Source organism: Saccostrea cucullata, unplaced genomic scaffold (genome assembly GCF_032062105.1).
Source record: "Saccostrea cucullata isolate Sc308-1 unplaced genomic scaffold, CSIRO_AGI_Scuc_v1 ctg626, whole genome shotgun sequence".
Classification (NCBI taxonomy): domain Eukaryota; kingdom Metazoa; phylum Mollusca; class Bivalvia; order Ostreida; family Ostreidae; genus Saccostrea; species Saccostrea cuccullata.
Genome location: NW_026931150.1, coordinates 390,356 through 411,643, shown reverse-complemented (window position 1 = coordinate 411,643; position 21,288 = coordinate 390,356). Strand labels below are relative to the sequence as shown.

The window sequence follows — 21,288 nt, the reverse complement described above, 5'->3', positions numbered from 1 at the left end:
TGAATAGATGATGCCAGCTAGGGCTTTCATAATTCACATGCGTACTCATTGTGAAAAGTCCTTTCCTTTTTTTTTTTTTACTTTTTACCTTGACATTAGAGGTTGACCAAATCTAGATAAAAATTATTAGCACATGGGTATTCATATGTCATAAATAGGTATATTTCTAGTTACAAGACATTCCATTCAATACAAACAATTTTGACCTTTTAGTGACTTACGTTTGAAAAAAAAACTTTAACCTTGGTCATAATTTAAAAAAAAATAAAAGCAGTCAATGATACCAGGGCTTTTATATTTCTTACTTGTATTTCTTGTGAGAATGGCCTCCCAAGTATTCCATTAAATTTGAACATTACTATTTAATGGCCACAAATTTCGAACGGTCGGTGCTTGTAATTTCATATTTCACAGACATATTCATTGAGTCCTTCTTTGGGTAACACCATTATTTATCTTGACTTTGGAATTTTACTTGCACTTTAGAATCTTTAACCTTTGTAAGTAGGATAAAGGTTCATTAGATTTTTAACAAACATGTTAGCTAGTTCTTTTATGCCCCGTCATCGAAGATTCAGCGGTATGTTGTTTTTGCTCTGTCCATAATTAAGGTCTGACATTTATTACTACAAATTGGGGGAAAAAATAAAAAGATCTTTTTAAAATAAATGTTGATTAAAATAATCTTTAAATAAAAAATCAAAGTCAGTATGTACTATGAATTGAATACTCGTATATGACTATGGTAATGCCTGACTATGCTTAAAGTTCTACGGAATGTTTGTTTGTTTGTTTTTTATAGAAAATAACTTCATGTTTTCATCTTTTTTGAGTTATGCGTTTACAAAAAAAGCAAATAAACATTCCGTGGATAAATTTATTAACCACAAAAACCTCAAAAAATGAAAAAGAACTCTGAGAATCAGACTGAAAGCTCAGATATCTCAACTGATATACAGATCTAGAATCTAGTTTCTAAATTCTTCAGACAAGCACCTGACGTTACTTATTTTTCTACCCCTACCTTATAATAAACCTACTAGGTAGGGGTATATTTTTTTTATTAAAAGAAAAGTAAGAAACGTCAGGTGCCTGTGATTCTTCATGCCAGTTTCGATGGATCCGATAAATGATCAATTAGAATTGGATCATTTTATTGGCCAAATATAATCACTTCCTTTCTTAAAAACTTGTTACACTCGTCGTGAAGGAAATATTAATGATATACTTGTATAACGGAGATATACAAGTTCAAATTCATTTATTACACCCACACCATTAATCAGTGCATGCATTGGCGTCGGAAGCAAATTGAAAGTGGGTTGGCTAAGTGAAGAGGACAAAAAATGAGAAGCCAAAGAGAAAACACGCAAATACTAATTCGTGTGTGTGTGTATGGGATTGGGGGGTGGGTGGGTGTCGAACTTCTTTCAGTGCCAATTTTTTCTTTCAAACACTACTACTTACCCTACTTCAACTACACTGCAACGTGCCTGTTGAAAGTGGGGGGGGGGGTTAAACCTACGCCCTGATTTTTAATAACTATATGATGTCTATCTTTGCAAAAAAAGGGGGGGCTAAGTCCCCCTGTTCCGACGCCTATGCAGTGGTACACGAGATACAGTCATTGTAAAAGATAATTATATAATACGAAATGATAAAAGATGGACAAATATACATGTACAAGATAAAATCAGAAAGAAATTTTATGAAAATTTTATGATATATAATTGAATCTGGTTGGATAACTTTTCGGTGATGAGGTCACTTCAGGATCTGAAAAATCTGAGGATGTTTTAAGCATTTAAGATGCTCATTAATGTTATAAAAGGGAACGGGTCTTCTAAAAATAATAGAGAAAAGATTGTTTAATAGCATAATTTTGTTTCTTTTTATTTTCTCTAGTGTAGACTTAAGAACATACGCACCGTACTTAGATATTCCTAAATTAAAATTATAGTGTCATAAGATGTTCATAGACAAAAAATCAGCATGCGTTACTAGTGGTTTTAGAAAGATATCTGTCAATGAAAATTCTTGGATGATTCAAAGAAAAATATATAAAAATGCTTAACACATATTCTAGCTGTTTCTTTTATCAAATATTGTTTTAGAAGAAGTGCACAACACCATACATAGACATTAAAATATAGCACACAGTTCCTTCAAAAAGTGGAACTCTTCAACTCCATGGGAAAAGACCAAAAAGTTCAAATTATGTTGCGTATATCCTTAAAGCATCGTATTTTATTTAGAAAAAGGGGACAATTTTGTTTTTTTTTCATACTTTGGAAATTCTTTCTCTCTCATACATTTTACTGTATCTAAGAATTTTCTAGTATTTCATTTATTTTATGTTTACTCAGTTTTATTGAGCACGAGCGTTAAAAAATCTTAGATTTCTAACTTCTTTCACATTGGAGATGTAGAATTATAATTATTGTAGAATACCTTTTTCAAACGTAGGTCTTTTAGAAACTATTTAAAATTGTTGTCTAATTAAGTTTAGCATCAGGAAGGGGACATTTGATTGGTTGAACACAAGAAACGGAAGAGAGCATTTATCGAAATCACAGAGCTCTAGTTTCTGTGACTTTTCAAATTAGAATTGTACTCAACTGTGCGTAGAAGTTCGCAGACCGTAAAGTTCTTGTGAAGGAGGTATTGTGGGAATTGTCTGAAAAAAACAGCTATATATGTCATCAAATCGTGCCACTGTGAAGGCGTGGTTAATGAAAAAATGTGTTTCTTACATCATTATTAAATAAATGAGAGTTTACAACAACTGTGATTTTCTCTCTCTCTCTCTCTCTCTCTCTCTCTCTCTCTCTCTCTCTCTCTCTCTCTCCTTCGTTTTGGCGATTACCCATATATTTTCTTTTTTTGTCAGAAAAAAAATGACTTGAAACTTTTCATATGCAAAGTCATGGAACAATTTATAATTGCCCAAGGTTGTGGTTGTGTTAGAAAGTGCACCTGGAAAATGAGGCATTATTTCTTTTGTGTTAGATATACGATGTCATAGATTCATCGATGATAAAATGTAAACAAATAATGAGAAGTATTTTAATACCGCGTTAAACTAAGTCTTCATTGCTTTTAAATCAGTTAAGTTTATTTGTATTTTCTCACAAGATGAGTATGAAATTATGACTTTATGAAAGCAAAATGTATTTGTGAAACACTGATACCACAGTGATATGGTAGCTTTTAGCAAGAATTGAATTTTATCAAGTGCAAGACAAACTCCAAAGTGAAGGTCAAAAGATCAAAATTGTTGATATTACAAGGAAGGTCTTGTTACAAGAAATACACTTTTGAAATATGAAAGCTCTAGTACTAACTGTTAAAAACTTTTTTGTTTTGTTTTGAACATATTTTATTGTATAATTCATATAAAGGGATTGGTAATAAGTTCTTGCAGCTTAGAAAAACCTTTCCCTGTAATATATACAATAATTATTATTATATTGATTGCCAAAAAAATTATTAACGATTGAAAATGTAAAGTTATACATATACATGATGTATATACAAAATATTCCAAAGACATTTATTAAAGATTCAGAGTTCTTACAATGTGTAAATCTAAAATGATACATGTAAATAATTACAATGACAATAATACTTGGGAACGAAAACATAAATGACAAGAATGATAATAAATAATAAACATGATCACAAGTAAAATTCTCACATCATAAACAATCAAAGTTGTACATATGTGATTAAATGAGAGAGAAACAGAAAAAGAAAAGATCAAAAATCTACCCGAATCACGACTGAACTTTTGGACACAGTGAAATATTTTATTATTCACATCAACAGACAAGGAATCATTTCCGAATAATAAAAGATTGGAGTTGATTATTGTCAAGTGATTGTATTGTAAAATATTGTTTAAGAGGCAATTTCTTGGCCGCTCATATTTTTTCCATGCAAAAAAGAAATGGTATACATCTTCAATTTGTCCGCATGAACAATTAGGAGAATCATATATATTCCTTCGATAAAGATCATAATAATTATTAAGTATACCACAATGCCTTAATTTTGTGTGAATTATATTTAAATAGCGTTTCCCATTTGAAAAATACGAAGGCGGCTTTGAGGGGTTTGAGCATATTCTTGTTTTAAATTTACTAATACAAGATGTTGATGCTGTGTCTCTCACATCTTTAGGTAGGGAATTCCAGGAATTAATTGCAGTGGGGACAAAAGATTTTTTTATACGTTTCAAATCTACATTTAGGAATAGAGTAGTCTTCTGTGTTTCTTATGTTATAAGAAGATTCAATTCCACGAGTTTTTGGAAATATTTGTTTGAGATAATCGGGTACAGCATTGTTGTGTAATTTAGACATAGTAGTTAACTTAGCTGTTCTTCTTCTTGTAACAAGGGGTTCCAATCCTGTTTTTGAATAGAGAATGTCTCTATAGTAACAAAAATTGGGAGACCAGTGATGGTTCTTGCAGCAGCTTGCTGAACTTTCTCTAATTTTTCTACATCATAAAGTGTACAGCCGTCCCAGACAACAGAAGCATATTCGAGATGAGGCCTGACAAAAGTTGTATACATTTTTAAAAGAGTGTTTCGTCGAAGAGTGAATTTAAGCTTTTTCAAAAGGCCAAGCTTTTTATATGCAGTATTTACAACGCTATCTATGAAAGCTCTAGTACTAACTGTTATAGCCAAGGTGAAAAGTGGGTCTATAATGTCAAAAATATTTAAGCCAATTGAAAGGTCTTGTCAAAAGGAATATACATCTGCAGTATGAAAGCCCTAGAATCAACTGTTCAAAAGTTGTAATCTAGGTTAAAGCTTGCTAAGTTTTGGTAATATGGTAAAATCCAAGGTCTCTTTGTCTGTAAAAACTTTTACCTTGCGCATAACTTTTGATTGAGTGGAGATAAGACTCTCATATTTTACTTCTGTATTCCTTGTGACAAATACTATCATATTTGACGTCTTGTTCTTGACTTTGAAGTTTGAACACCTTTCTAAAATATATTAAACTTTCTCCTTGACCTTAACTTTTGAATAAATGGTGCTAGGGCTTTTATATTTTACATGTATATTTCTTATGACAAGACCTTACTCTGGATGCCGTATAAACCTTTTGCCTTGACCTTGGAATTTCAACCACTTTTAAAAAATATCAACCTTGTCCATAACTTTTAAATGGCTGTTGCTTCGGTTTTCATATTTCATAGCTGTGTACTCTAAGACAAGCCCTTTCCCTTGGTAACAGCATTTTTGAAGTATTGACTTTGGAGTCTGACTTGCATTTCAGAAACTTTTAACCTTCGCCATAAGCTGCAATACGAGAGCATCAGCGTTTCACAAATACATTTTGTTTGATATGAAATTTGGCCCAAAAAGAATCAAAAATGATTCCCCCCCATAAAATTAAAAAGTGTTACAGCAATTGTATTGCTTGAGAACAAAGTACATAAACAAGCATTTGACAACGCTTAATACAAAACTAAAACATTTAATGATCCTAAGAACAAAAATGACAACTTTTAAATGAATTAAAGATATTTTTACTCAGCTGAAAAGACAGTCGATGGGGAACCTTGGGCAACATAAAACTATTTTTGGAATATTTTCAATCAAAAATTGGAATATAACATATCCTTTTTGAAAATAAAGAATCGAGGCGTAAATTTATTTGACATTTAGTTCAGTCAGCGGCATCGAAAATTAACTTTGCATTTGATTATGCAAACATAATAAATATTTGGAAAACACCTATAAATTATTTAGTGATATTTTTGGTCTACCACATCTTAAATTTAATGAATTCTAACTAAATTTCATTCTTGTTCTAATATTGTTCTAATATTTTTGTTCAATTCAAAAGCAAAGGATGAAAAAAATTATTATACTACCTTAACATTTTTAGTGAAATCTTGTTTCTTTATTTGAACATCAGTTAAAGGAAATAAAATAAATTATTAATTTTAACAAATAATTCATTTTCGAATAAAACGCACGAAATTACTAAAATGTGATAAGAGTTTATGTTATATCAGATCAACTTTCAATACGATATAATGTACCGATTTATAAAATTAACAGTCCTTATTTTTTTCTTATAAACTGTCCGCTATCTTTTATATACGATTAAAAGTATTAAATAGATTTTAAATTGTTTAAAAAAAAAATTAAAAGTAACAGCTAAATATAATATTAAGTAATATTATATTCAGTTGTTACTTTTTTTTTTTTTTTTAAACAGGATGTACTCGTACTTGGGTTTTTCTTGTAAATCGTTATGATTTAACCGCTTTTCCTTCCATAAATTTGAATTATTTTCGATTTAATATCTTTTTAATACTTTTATTCTTCCATTCATAAATGAAAAAAGATGGCGGAAATATATAAATATATTTATTTCTTGGGGGATGTAAATGCCACATTTGTAAATGAATTTGTACAATTCAAATTTATTGAAGGAAAAGCGCTTAAATCATAACGATTTACATGAATTCCCCAAATACATCTCTGTTTGCATAACATTGGGTTTTTTTAAGACAAAGAGGACATTAATTATTTCTTTTAGTTACATGTAATACCCTCTTGTTTTATCATATTTTTTTTTTACTTGTATCATATTTGAAAAAAAATTATATCTTAGAATATTTATCCTAAGAATTAGGATTATTCAATGAATGTTTCAATTGTAACAGTTTTAGTTTAGTTTAAACCATATTTTATTTAAGGTGAAATTGATTTCTATAGATATTCAGTATTTAAAATGTACTTTTACAGCAACATTTATCACAATTACACTTCTACCTGCAATTATTAAACTTTCAACTAAAGAGTTAAGGAGGACATAAAGGTCTATCTGATTAATGATCATTTGTATATTGTATAAGCATCTAATAATAATTATGTTTTTTCATATTCAGATTACACATTTATATAATATACTTCTTCTAAGAGTACCTGTAATTACCTGTAAGAATTTTCTTTGTGAGAAGTTTTAAACTTGTGAAAAATAAAACAAATGTAAACTCTCATTCTAAAAAATATAAACAAAACGAAATAAATAAGGGTTTGATTTTTTTCTATTTTAAATAAATAAATTATTAAATAAATAAATAAATAAATGAAAACTTACTTTACGTTCAACCCTCACGTTTTATTTTTCAAATGTAAATATATTTGTTTCAGTTTTGAAATATTGTGTAACAATTTTACTCAGGAATGTGTAACAATTGTATGAGGTTGATGATTATTAATTATAATCCATTTTGATTGACATTGGAACCTGCCCTTTTTACACAGTTGTATAAATCGCGCGTATATAATGAGATCGAAGTCAGTGATACAGTGGAAAGTTGAGAAGGACGGAGATATTTAATAGGAAGGTAATATCATTTTTAATATTTTCTCATATATGTTGACATATTACCCACATATAAATATATATAACCCATGTTTTAACTAAACATGATTATACAATTTTGACAAATATTATCGTCATGGTATACATTCATAGAAGATAAAGGGGGGAAAAACTAAGTCAACTGAATTCTTATCTTTTGCTTTTTGTCTAGAATAGTAGAAACCTGAAACCTTATACCCGAAATTATTTTGAAAATAGAAATAACAGTATCAAGATTATAGAATGTGCATGTATGTTTTTTTTTTGGGAGGTGGGGTGGGAGGGGGGGGGGGTAGGTTCTCTCCCTCCTAAAGTCAACTTGCTTTCCATGTGCCCCTTGAACGTGAGCTCTGAGCTCTATCTAGTCTTAACTATAGATAATCCGTTTACAAGTGCCAGGAAGTGGAAATATGAGAATTTTCCATTGATAATTAAAAATATGATTTACATTCTCTGATTGTTACAGAACATAACAAGAAGTGGCATTGGCGGTGGGGGTGGAGGTGGGATGGGGATAGAAAAGAAAAGTATGTAATAATTCTAGACCCATGGGGTACAGTACGTGAATAACTGGAGTGAAAATACTTTGAATGATCAAATGGGAGATCAACATTACCACTACATTCAAAAATTTCAACTCATTGCCGCAACATTTCTTCAAAATTTCTGGTAATCATTACCGCTACATTTTATCAATAAAACCACTGCCGATTACAAGTCATTACCATTACATATTGAATCAGCCAGCAATGCCGCATCGTTTCAAGCCACGGTTCGGAGTCTGCATATAACCATCTCCCATAGAATAGGAAAAGATTGTACATGGTTTTTTGACGATGGCAATGCCGCGGAATATAAGCTCTATATATTGTAATTCATTGAAGAAATTTCCAGACAGCAATTTGTCAAGCTCTTCTTATTATATCAAGACTGTATTTTATCCATAAACAATGTTCTGTTTAACATTTTTAAAAATTTTATATTAAAAAATAAAACAGATCTAGAAAAAAAATACCATCCTGCATAGCCTTACTTTCACATCCTCATGGTAAGCAGGGGAAACAAGTCTTATGCATGTAAAGATGCATCAACCAGTGGCCTACGAAAGAGGCAAAGTAGCAGTAGTGTATACTTTTAAATGTAACGGTAATGTAAACTTTTTTTGTTAAAGTAGTGAGCTTGTAGCGGTAATGACAATTTTGAAAGTGTAGCGTTTATGATCTGCACCCTAATTTGCTTTGAAGTGAATTGACACTATTTGCAAACCACCATTATAATGAAAACTTGGTTAGGGTTAAAAATTTTATGCTTTCTGTTAATTTTGTGTCTTTGTAATGTTGACCTTGAGGCTGATTGAATTTGCTTGTTTATTTAATGGTAAATGAAATGAACAAGGGCACCACAAAGCAAAGCATCCTCTCATAAAGAGCATACATGTAATTCAAGACACCATTTGACATCGACATTTGACATCGATCTAGATGCAAATGACGTCACTTCCGTTCCGCACTATGACAATCTAACATACACACACAAACACAGACGACTTCGTTGCGAGGGAATATCAAGCTTAAAGACACTGAATTGATACTCAATACCGAGAAGTGTTTTTAAAACTAAAAATATATGATGAAATACTGTATATATCCTCAGGTAGTCCTTAAATAAATCCGAGATCCCTAATGTAATGCTTTTGAAGCCAATTATCGGGCAAGTGTTCTATTTACTGCATTTTAGACTTTTAATGTTCTATTTTCGAGTTGAAAACCATTGAAATTTCTGTAGCCTCATCTATTCATTCTTATTCCTTTCTTTCTTTTTTCGTCTTTTTTTAAATACTTTTAATGTTCCATGTTTAGGGCTCTTTGAAAAATTATGTCGAGTTAATTTATTAATGACATGCATGGATTATCGATGAAATGAAAAAAGTTGAATTATTATTATTTCACCTAAATATATCTCGTTTAAATAGAACTCAACAAAGACAATATTGTTTATATGCTATATGAAATTTATCTTAATTTCTTTCCTTAAAAGTACATGCAACAAACTCTAAAGAAATGAAAATTCATATTTTCCATTTTTATGGACTAACACTTAAACTGCAGTATATTGAACACTGATATCTCGGATACCACGGGTATGTCAAACTGATTTGGAAGTCCGTAACACTTATTTTTAAAGTCATTTACCCTAGAATTTTTTTTTTGAATCCTCGGATACCACCTTGAAGTTTTTCCTCGCTCCCATCAAGTTCAAGATAACGGAGTTTTACTGTTTATGTTTAATGTTATCCATAATTTATAGACCTGCGTTAGTTTAAAAAGCATAAACTGGTTTATTAGTTCCAAATATCAAAGATAGCAAAAGGTAGGCTTCCTAGGATATATTACATGAGAAATCGTTACATCTAATAATTTTTTTTTTCATCTGATTTTTCGTATCAAACAAAAAATTGAAAATCATCATCATCAATTTTCATAAATAACCAACGTGACAAGAATGTATATTAAAAGACACATGCCTAGATTTATCTACAATCGTTACAGGCTTCAGAGTTTATAAAAACTTAAAGAGGTGATCATAACTCATAATAACTTAACAAGAAAAGATCCCATTCATCACTGTCCCATTTGTGTTAAACAATTACTCTGATTTATTGATTAAAAACTATCATTTACCTTAATTAGCAAAGTTAAAAGTTGACGTTTCCGCAACACCGCAAATTATACTCTGTCTATCAACAAAAATATTTAAAGTCGTGTTAGGGAGCAGACACAGATTCCAGGAACAGATGAGGGGTTGTGTTCGATTAAAATTTTGAAGAATTTACGCCCATTAATTTGAATAAACTAAAATAACTCATTGTTAATAGAACATGTTGAACAAATTTAAGTCTTCAGATTAAAAAAAATACAATAAGATTTATCATTATGGTTTCAATTAATCAATAAAAATATTTAGACAAAGTACTAGTATACAAAGTGAATTGCACTACATCATAAAGACTATATTGGGCTGTGGCCGGATCTTAATTTTCAAATATTAGGCTTCATGAGTTGACATGCATTTAAACCTCAAAGATTTCCAGAATGCAATTATTTATACATGCGTGTAACAGTACTTGCATAAACATTTTAAATATCTTTCATTAACAATGATTCCATTGGTTTTGTGCTGGACCAAATATTTTCTTTAGCCTTGACTCGTAAAAAAATTATTTGAATTACCAATGCCAAAAAATATACGTTTCTAATTTCTTATTTTCAATCATCTTTAGTGTACACAAGATTGCGGCAACTTTTAAATGTTCTATTGATAATAAAACAAGACGTGTTTGTGAAACATTGATACACTATGCAAAGAGGTAAAAAAAAAAAAAAATTTTGTACTTCAAAAAAAAAAAAAAAAAAAAAAGAAATGTCCATTTCCCAAACACGAAAATTCTTGTATCAATAAATACATCTTTTTAACCTATACTAAGACGTGAATTATGAGAGCCCAATTACGAACCGTTCAAGAGTAATGGCCAAGGTTATTTTTTTTTCTTAAAGTGGGTCCACTCCATTGTCAAGGTCAACATTAATTAGATGATTTCATAAATATGAGTTAGCTTTTCAAGTGATGAGCTCTGTACGAGATTGTGTTCAAACTCCATCAACTTATTATAAAACAATGGTTCTTTCAGTAAAAAGAAAATTCAATAACCATCCCATTTTATGATAATTTTTTCTCTGTACTTTGACAGATGATGTTTGCCTTTGTGGTTTTGGTGACAGCGCTCACTGTCGTTAACGCTGACCCTGGACACATAGGAGAGACACCTCTTACCAAGGTCCTGTCATCAAACAACAGTACAGCAACAGAACATGCTGAAACTAGCCAACTCTACGATGGTCATGAGCATAAAAAATCTGATCTTTCTACGTTAAAAGCCAAGGGTGAAGTGAAGATACCTCTGGATCAGAAGCTTAGACTCAAAATTGCTATCATTAACAAACTCACAGAAAGGTTGCCAATGGAAAAGAAGAAAAACTTCACCAAATCCTTTATGAATCTTCTCTTGAAACAAAAAGACACAAATCAAACATTATTAGCTGCAAAATCTGCAGATTTGAAAAACATAGTAGAAAGTAAGACAGGGGAAGCAGAAAAAGGAAACAATGGGACAACGGCAGTTTATACTGGTGTTACATTGAACACAGATACTGCCGAAAATTCAACTCAGTCTCAAAAATCTACATCGTCAGACATAAAAACAAATGAAACTCCAGTTCATCAATTGGATAACGTGATGAATAAAGATATAAAGGGAAAACATCGAAGGACGAATTCCAGGGAGACATCACCGAGTCACGCACTCTTATTTGAGATTGATGAAGACGTTCAACGGAAGAGAATCAATTCGGATGAAAACGACGACGATGTTGAGGACGACGAAGATCAAGATGATATTTTCAATCAAATTCTCTTTTCGGACGAAAGTTTATTTGGTATTCAACCTGTTCAACAATCAGAATCTATTCAACAAAGAGAACCTATTCAACAAAGTAGAGTCGGACAACAAAGAAGACCCATTCAACAAAACCAGACCCCTAATACATGGCAGCAAAGACCACAAATATTTCCAAATAATGTCGTCGCAAACTCTTTGGAAGGAACTCCCAATATAAATACAATTAGACATTTAAGTGATATCAATGACCCAGAACAAGAAATCAAAAGACTGGAAAGGTTTTTAAACTTTGCTGAAGGTTTTGCACAGACTGGAAATGATCGACTGCCTTCCATTCAAAGTGAAAATGATCTTTTTGAGGCCTTCAATGACGAGAGTTCTTTTTTAAATAGTCTTCAAGGCAACTTTCAAATTATTGATGAACATGACCAGGATAGCACAGAAAATAATGCAGTCCAGTTTGGTGGTCGTGGAAGAGATTTTTCACAAACAAATATCCCACGTGATGGCAGAAGACCAGCAATTGCAAGAATTAATGGGATTAGTCAACTGCAGGAAGAAGATAGTGGTGAAGAAACAAATAATGAAATCGTTAAGTCACTAAAGAACGACGTACATCGATTCCTGAGTGGAACTTTCCAATCCAAAGAAAATAAGGATTTAGAAGAAAACAGTCATTCTAATAACAATCTTGAACCGGAGAGCAAAGAAGAAGATGAATCTCTGCCTGGTGTAAGAAATGTATTTCGAATATCCGAAAGAGATAGAATTGCGCCGAACTTAATTGCAGCGGTATTACATGACAATAGGAATCCAGACGTCAATGTCCCGAGATTTAACAACGAAAGACAAATGCAGGAAGAAGACAGCAACGAAGATAGGGAAAGTAAAATAACTGGCAATGAAATACATATATATCAGAATAGAGATTCACAAAGTTATGAATATGACAATTTTGACAAAAAATCGGAGGGTTCTTACGAAAGCTCCAGAAAAAGTAAATCGGGGAGTAGTGAAAAAAGATCCAGTGATGAAAAATCCGGTGAATCTAAAAGTGGATCCAGTTACAGCGATTCAAGGAGTAGAGAACAGGACTTCAGTGGTGAAAACTACGACAGTGCTGACAAAAGTCACAGCAAAAGCAATTCAAGAAGCAAAGAACGCGATTCAAGTAAAGACAGCTCAGAAAGTGGATCAAGTGGAAGTAATTCAAAAAGTTCTGAACAAGAATCCACAAGTAAAAGCAGCTCGGAAAGTGGATCAAGTGGAAGTAATTCAAAAAGTTCTGAACAAGAATCCAGAAGTAAAAGCAGTTCGGAAAGTGGATCAAGTGGAAGTAATTCAAAAAGTTCTGAACAAGAATCCAGAAGTAAGAGCAGCGAAGACTCGGAAAGCAGCGAAAACAGTAAACAAAGAAGCAAGTCATCCGAGGAAAGCAGCAAGGACTCGAAAAGCAGCGAAAGTAGCGAAAATGGAAGCAAGTCATCCGAGGAAAGCAGTGTAGACTCTAAAAGCAGCGAAAACAGCGATGAAGATAGCAAGTCATCCGAGGAGAGTAGCGAAAGTAATGAAGAACTACCGCAACAAATCAATCCACAACGCTATCCTCCAAAGAAAAATAATGATCTACCACTTAACAACCCCAAACCAGAAAATATATATACCCCTACTCTGCACAACCCCAAACCAGAAAATTTATACACTCCTACTAAGCCCAAGGACCGAAAAATATTTGGCCGCGAACCCGAACCCGATCCACCAAAAGAAACCCAGGTAAACTGGGACTATTTAGATGACAACAATTTCGGTAACCTGAATCTCTATCAACCAATTAACGATGACCAAGACCTACTCGATGCAATCCTAGAAATAGAAAAGAAAAATTATGGTATTGAAGATATGAAATCAGACTCTTCGGAATATTCAAAAGAAAGAAATTACTACAAACCAAAAAGATACAAGGGGTATACCCAGTATTCTGATGACCGCAAAACATACAAGAAATCTCAATATATTGATAACCGCAAAATATACGGAAATCGAAGAAAGTATTCAGGTTATTCATTTTACAGACCTAAATACGTGTACGGTCAGTCGAAATATGCTGGTGATAAGCTGAAACTAACAGACAAAGAACTATACGAATTAAACCAAGTATATAGAGCTAGTAAAGGACACAGACCAGCGAGGGTTGTTCGAACCTGGAATACCCACCACTACCCAGCTCTTGTAGAAAGAAATAGACAAGTAAGGGCCTATTTGTTAGGTGAAATTGGAAACGACAGTCTAAGCACGTATGGGAGAAGGGGACGACAAGGCAGGAGGGGGTATGGCAACAGAAGAGGTATACATTCAACAAGACAGTCGTATGGACGATTTGGCAGAAGACGAGGTTTAATGAGAAACAAACATCCTGTAATTGAATATAGAGTCTATCACTGGAGAAACAACCACCCTTTATTTGAAAATAGAGACTATTATTATCCAAATATCCAGCGTCGACGATAGTTCACCTGAACTTCTCTGTTTGATACTCCAATGTTTACTGGTTGTTGGCCTATTTTGTATTTTGATGCATAACATTATCCATTTGTATTTATTTTGTGGTTAAATAAATCCTGTTTGCTTTTTTATATATAATTATGCGGCTGTTGTAATTACTTTTGAATAATCGAACGTACAGGTCCGTTTAATGCTCGTTATTAAAATGTTTAATTATGACGTAAATCATCAACAAATAAAAAATGCAGAAGAAAAGTTTTAATCCTTTGAACAATATTTTATTAAGGTATTTTACAGCTGTAGATTTATGATAACTTCACCAATATTGGAAAAACTACAGGGCCCAATCTAGAATGAAATTGTAGAGTCAGAAAATTACTCAAAAGAAAGTATTCAGTTTTCAAAATTCATGCACTCGTAATCGTAGATTCGAGGTATAGAGTTTTTTTGTCCTGTCCATCCGTCTGTCCGCAAAAACCTAAACCCTGGTCATAACTGTTCATTGGTTTGAGCTATGGCTTACATATTCAAGTGTTTTCCTTTTGAGGTGACCTTCCTTTGGGTTCCACAATCATACGCGTGTATTTGATGTTTTGACCTTTGAGTTTTTCCCATTTTTGCAAAAATTTACGCAACTTTAACCTTGACTATTACTTCTGTACAGTTGTGCAATGGCTTTCATACATGTATTTCATCGTGACAAGACCTTTCCACGGGTGAATTTTTCTTGACCTTAACAGTCGATCCCTTTTTTTTTTGAAAAAAACTAAAACTTTGGTCTTAACTTTTGAACATGTATATTCTTGGTGACATGACCTTCTATTGGATACCAACAATTTAAACTTAGAGCATAAGACTTCTATATTTTGCATTTGCACATGTATTCATATGACAAGGTCTTCCACTTTGAGCTTGGAGTTTGAATACTTAGAAGGATTGGTGTTTGGGCTTTCAGATTTACCAAAAATACTAGTATCCAGCACTGAGCCATATTTAAAGAATGTTTGCTTGCCCTCTCCCGACTCAGGGTAAAATTATTGGGTCGGTAGGTAGGTAGGTGAGAAATTTTTTTTCCGGAAAATTTCAAAATACTTGTTGACGTTTAGAGGGGGAAAATATCGTCCTGGAATGTATGAAAAAGTTACGAGTCAGGCCATTTTAGTCAGTCAGTCGGGAGAGGGCAACCAAACATTTTCTTTGAAGATGGCCTTGAGACACGTCCTTTCTTCTCGTTACAAAGTTTTTTGATCTTTTGACCCTGGAATTTGACTTGCATTTGAGAAACATTAACATTCGCCAAAAGCTGCCAAATTAGGGCATCAGTGTTTCACAAACACATATTTTTTTTCCTAAAATGCAAGTCAAACCCCAAGGTCAATAGATGTGAATAAAAATCGTAGTTGAAATATTATGGCGAATGTTAACGTTTTGAATAATGGTCAAATGTCAAGGTCAAGTGGTAACAAGAGGCCCAGGGGCCACATCGCTCACCTGAGCACATCAGCTAGGAAAAAGCACAATCCGATCAGAACTGAAAAGTTTACTGAGGGGTTGGGGGGGAGGAGGGGGACGGGAGGGGGCTTGAATTCTAATACTACCTGAAAATGCCTCCATATCGATATTGCATATAACTTTCAAGAAAGTTCTTGAGAAAAAGATTTTTATAGATTTTTTTAAACATTTTGTTGGATATATTATTTTGTAGTAATTTGAATTTGACTCCCCATTGTTTCCCTCCCTACCCCAAAGAGTACTTATGATTTGAACAAATTTAAATCTTCAATACATGAGGATGCTTACATGTAAATATGACTAAACATAGCTTTTCTGTTATGTTATTGGGATTTTTCCCTTTATTTTCCTATGAAAAACTTTGATTCACTATTGAGACCCTTCCTTATCCTTGGAGGTTATGATTTGAACAAATTTAATTCTACACTACCTGAGGATGCTTTCATATAAATATTACTAATCATGGCTTTACAGTACTTGAGAAGAAGATTTTTAAAGATTTCCCTGTATATTCCTATGTAAAACTTGAATCAGTCATTGTGGCCCCACCCTACTCCCGGGGGTCATGATTTGAACAAACTTGAATGTACACTACCTGAGGATGATTCAACATGAGTTTCATCTTTCCTGTCCCTATGGATCTTGAGGAGAAGATTTTTCAAGATTTTTCCTATATATTCCTATGTAAAACTTTGATCGGCCATTGTGGCCCCACCCTACCCCGGGCAAAGTCATGCACACAATTAATTAACAAACTTGAAAAATGTAAATATTTGAGGATTTTGATTCCACATGAGTTTCATCTTTCCTGTCCCTATGGATCTTCCAGGAGAAGATTTTTAAAGATTTTTCCTATATATATTTCTGCATTTGTAAAACTTTATTAAGCCTTATAGTTTTTTGGTAATAGCCTGCACCCATAACTTTTACCGGGTCATGATTTGAACAATTTATGTCGAATTCACATCTAAGCAATGCTTCCATTAAGTTTGCAGCTTTGTTCTGCACAGCAAGTTTGCTCATTATAAGAAGATTTTCAAAGATTTTTAAATGTATATTTCTGTGTAAAACTTTTCATTCCCCATTGTGGCCAGATTCAGCATCCCAAGCCTGGTAGTCATGATTGTATGAACAATTTAGAATCTACACTATCCTTGGAAATACTTCCACAAAAGTTTCAGCTTTTCTGACCCAGTGGTTCTTAGAAGAAGATTTTTTAATCCGACCCCACCCTATTTTTGTCTTTAAATGTATCATCCATGCAAGTTTGGGGGACTTGGCCCTTTGTTTTAATAATTTAAATTCCTAGCTTCACCCAAAACTTTTTGTTCACCAAGTTTGGTCAAAATTGGCCTAGTGGTTCTTGAGAAGAATCATCCAAAGTTTGAAAAGTTATAATTACTTGGAAATGAAACTTGCACCAAAAACTTTAACCTGTTCACTCAACCGCAAAATGTGATCAGAAAAGCTCACTTGAGCCCGGCTCAGGTGAGCTAAAAATGTTAAACTTGATAATTTTGAAGGACTAGGGCTTTTTACTTCATATATGAATTCCTTGTGACAAGACCTTTGTTCAGATACCATCAAGGCCAGCATTTTTTTATTTTTAGGTTTACGAACATCAGAATGAAAAAATCCCGTAGGAGGAGGAAATAAAAAAAAAATAAAAATTTTTTTTTTGGATAAGTTATCGACTTTTGTACAATAATTTTTCTTCTTTTTTTATGCTTTCCTAACAGGCTCCATGCCACTGGACGTATAAGGATTATAAAGGGGAAAATAGAACCTTTGTTTATTGCATCATCTACCAGTTGGGGCCAGTGATATATATATTTTGTTATGTTGAACAAAATACAGATATTTTAAAAAAAAAATTTTCAAAACTCTTTCAATATATCTTCATTTTTGTTTTTAATATGTTTTGGTAAATGTGTAGAAATTGTTCTAAAATATACTTTAGACCTAAAATAATAATTCCTTTCATAAAACAGACAGGGAGTACCTGGGGACGCCGGGAGCCGAGGGTAATTTTTTTTTTAATTAAGGTGAGCTAAAAATAAATGATAATTTGGGCGATAAATTCTCTTCGTTTCTTAGATAATTTCATTATTTGTATATAATACTTGTTTTTAACAGTTGAAGTATTTTATTTCTTCCTGGCTCTCTGTTTATTTCTTCCTCAAAACATTAACTTTTCAGCTAGTAACTTTTGATTACATCTGAGGCTATGGCATTCATGTTTCACATGTGTATTCCTTGTGATTAGACCTTTCTTTGGGTACCTTCAAATTTGACTTTGGAGTCTGACCAAGTTTTGCAAAATTTTATCCAACTTTAACCTTTGCCATAACTTTTGAATTTACAGCTAGATACTTTTGAATACTTCACATATTATAATTTTTAACCAGCATGTCATTGTGCAATAAATTCGTCAGCATTTTATTTGTCCTCTGAACTTGTGAAACGTTTTGAATTTTAAAAAACTTTAACCTTGGCCATAAATATTAACATTAAACAAAGCTTTCATTCTTTATACTTTGTAATCCTTGTGACAAGCCATGTTCATCTAAAACCGGAAGTAATTTGACCCTTTCAAATCTTGACCTTGGAATTTGACATCTTTTAAAGAAAAAAAACTTGTTTTTCTCAATTTTATTTTTTACTTCATATGAAAATTCAAAAACTTGTGACAAGACCTTTGTAAACCTAAAAATAAAAAAATGCTGGCCCAACTTTGACCCTTTTATCTTGGCCCGCATATAAAAATCTTTAACCTTAGCCAAAACTTTTTAACATTTGGTGCTTTCATATTTCACATTTTATGTCTTGTGAGGAGACCTTACTTTAGGTACCAACATATTTGATTTGCATTTGAGAAAGTTTAACCTTCACTATAAGTTGCAATATGGGAGCATCAGTGTTTTACAAACACATCTTGTTTCTTTCATAATATTTCTTCATAATCTTTATTAATTCAAAAATTAAATGCTACTGCAGATAATCTTCCAATAATAATCCAGAAATGATCTTGGTCAAGGACTTGTAACATCTGAGATGTACAAAACTAAATTTAATGTTTCTTTAAATCTAACACTTGGAGCATTCCTTTTCCCTTTTTCTGAGGCTGGAAAAATAATACACAACATACAGTAAGAAAATTTAATATTTAAACCTTTCATTTGTATCCATACAAGAAAAGTTTTACCATAGGTTCAATTATTTATACAAAAAGGTCACATAAAACTTAAAGAGGGTTCACTTTTCACAGTGTTGGTCTATATTTCTAGAAGATCATATCTTGAGAATGCAAAATATTACAAGTCTAATTACAAATAGTTAATTTAATAATAGAGTGCACAACAAGGGATACATATCACAGAATTTGTAACATCAACCCAAGATTGTTTATAAACAAAAGAAAAATACATAGCTGAATCTCTCATCATCAAATATACTAGTATACATTTTTTTTCTTTAAGTTTTTTAAAAATATTTCTATCATTTCTTTGAGTAACAAAACATTTTCCAACAACTTTTAGAAGAGGAGTAACAAAATAAACCATTATGCCCTTTGCTGAATGCAACTCTTGATTATCTTTAAAATACTTTGAAATTAATTTAAAAAAAGGTCGCTAAATATAACATCATAAAATATCTACAATAAATTCTACTTCTGATCTATGTTTGTATAGCTACACTGGTCACTCCAGACTGACCTTCAAATGCCTTGACTTGGTCACAATAAGTCATATGAACTCAGTGACACATACAAAAATTGGCAGAGTTAAGGTCTCATTTTTTGAGAAATTTGTTCACAACTTTTGACAACACATTTACCAAACTAACAGGTATGTAAAGACAAAGGTTGTCTTGAATATAATTCTATCACATTTCTGGTGGTTCAAATGTGGTTGATAGCAGTCTGTATCAATATTCACTGACCTGATATCTGTTTCACCAATATAGAACAGAGGCCAAATTATGAAATTTCATGTCAAGATATATTTTGATATAGTATTAAGCAAAAAATACGAGGGCTGGTTATTGAGACAATTACATTTACTCCATTTTTTTATAAAGAACGAATAAACCACTTATGCAAAATTTCTAATTCCAATGATAATAAGAAATTTGTGAAATAATAAACATGCATACTTTTGACAACACCTTTTAATGTCACCAAATGGTTTCGCTGTAAAACAGGTATTACATATAACAGTAAACAGACAAAGTATGTGTTGTACCCGAGTGTAATATTTTAATTTGTGATAATGCATAATACCGTAACGATATTAATATCGTACATTTCTGGTGGTTTTACAAATGTTTAAAAAAAAATATTAACAATGAAAGAACAAAGCCTAACACATTATTTTTTTCTCGTAGTAATTTTTTAGCAGGTCGTTGTGTCTGGAAAAGAGTTCTATGTTGCGCTACACAAAATTTTAGATATCTGTTTCACCAATATAGAACAGAGGCCAAATTATGAAATGTCATGTCAAGATATATTTTAATATAGTATAAATTCATTATGTATGTTAAACGTAAAAATTTTCACTGAAAGACGTTCTTATAAAATTTAACTCGTACCTATAAATTTTAACTTACGCCAAAATTTGTGTGAACCTGCATCTCTGAGGCCTTTATATTGATTTGAAAGATTCACAAAATCTAGATAAAATCAAATATAATGTCACTTTTCATTTCATAATCTGATACATGTAATTAATTTACACATTTACATGCACTAAATATAGTCACAAGTTATTACAACAAATTGCCATCTAATTCAAATTTTAAGATACCATTAAGAAACAAACTTATGTGGAGTGTATCCAAATAGGGAGACAAAACTATTACACGTACACTTTTCTCTTTCATATAAAATTCCTAACAACTTTACTTGTACATAATTTAATGGTTTCAATGAAAGTAAATTTAAAAGGTAATTAAATACCGGTAAATAAATATTAAAGACTTTTTTCTATCATATATTCTAAATAAAGATAAATTTTGATCTCCACTGTTTCTTAAAATTAATGTCTCCCTTTCAAAAATATAAAAAATAACTCAGCATATACATACACTGCAAGAATACCTTACTTAAGAACACCCCCCCACCCATACATAATATGGGTCAAGAAAAACCCACTGAATCCCTGAATCTTCAAGGATCTAGAAGTGAATGTTACATTTTACCAATAAAATACCTTGCACTTTGAAATTTACCATGAATATAATAAGCAGTTCTTTTTTTTTCTTTTTAGAATATCTATGACTTTAAATAGTACATTGTATCAAGCAAAAAACTTTTGCTGTAGTGTAATATAATACTCCCTGATTTCTTGGGGAAAATATTAATATTAAAAGTTAAATAAATATCTTTAGAAATGACACTATCCCATAAAAATTCAATGG

General features: G+C 31.9%; 1 protein-coding gene across 2 annotated transcripts; it reads left to right on the top strand.

Annotated features, from left to right (window-relative positions):
* The first annotated feature begins 7,330 nt into the window (after positions 1 to 7,330).
* Positions 7,331 to 14,532, top strand: LOC134231581 (protein PFC0760c-like). 2 transcript variants are annotated; one of them, XM_062713547.1, is made up of 3 exons: positions 7,331 to 7,383; positions 11,149 to 13,204; positions 13,241 to 14,532. In XM_062713547.1, exons 2-3 carry the CDS (start codon positions 11,149 to 11,151, stop codon positions 14,362 to 14,364), a joined length of 3,180 nt encoding a protein of 1,059 aa, XP_062569531.1. In that variant the 5' UTR covers positions 7,331 to 7,383; the 3' UTR covers positions 14,365 to 14,532. The 2 variants fall into 2 exon arrangements, with proteins under 2 accessions (XP_062569531.1, XP_062569530.1); XM_062713546.1 differs by having other exon boundaries at positions 11,149 to 14,532.
* Positions 14,533 to 21,288: the final 6,756 nt, after the last annotated feature.

Coding starts and splice junctions, on each gene's coding strand:
- LOC134231581 (XM_062713546.1), top strand. CDS start 11,149: ATGATGTTTGCCTTTGTGGTTTTGGTGACAGCGCTCACTGTCGTTAAC.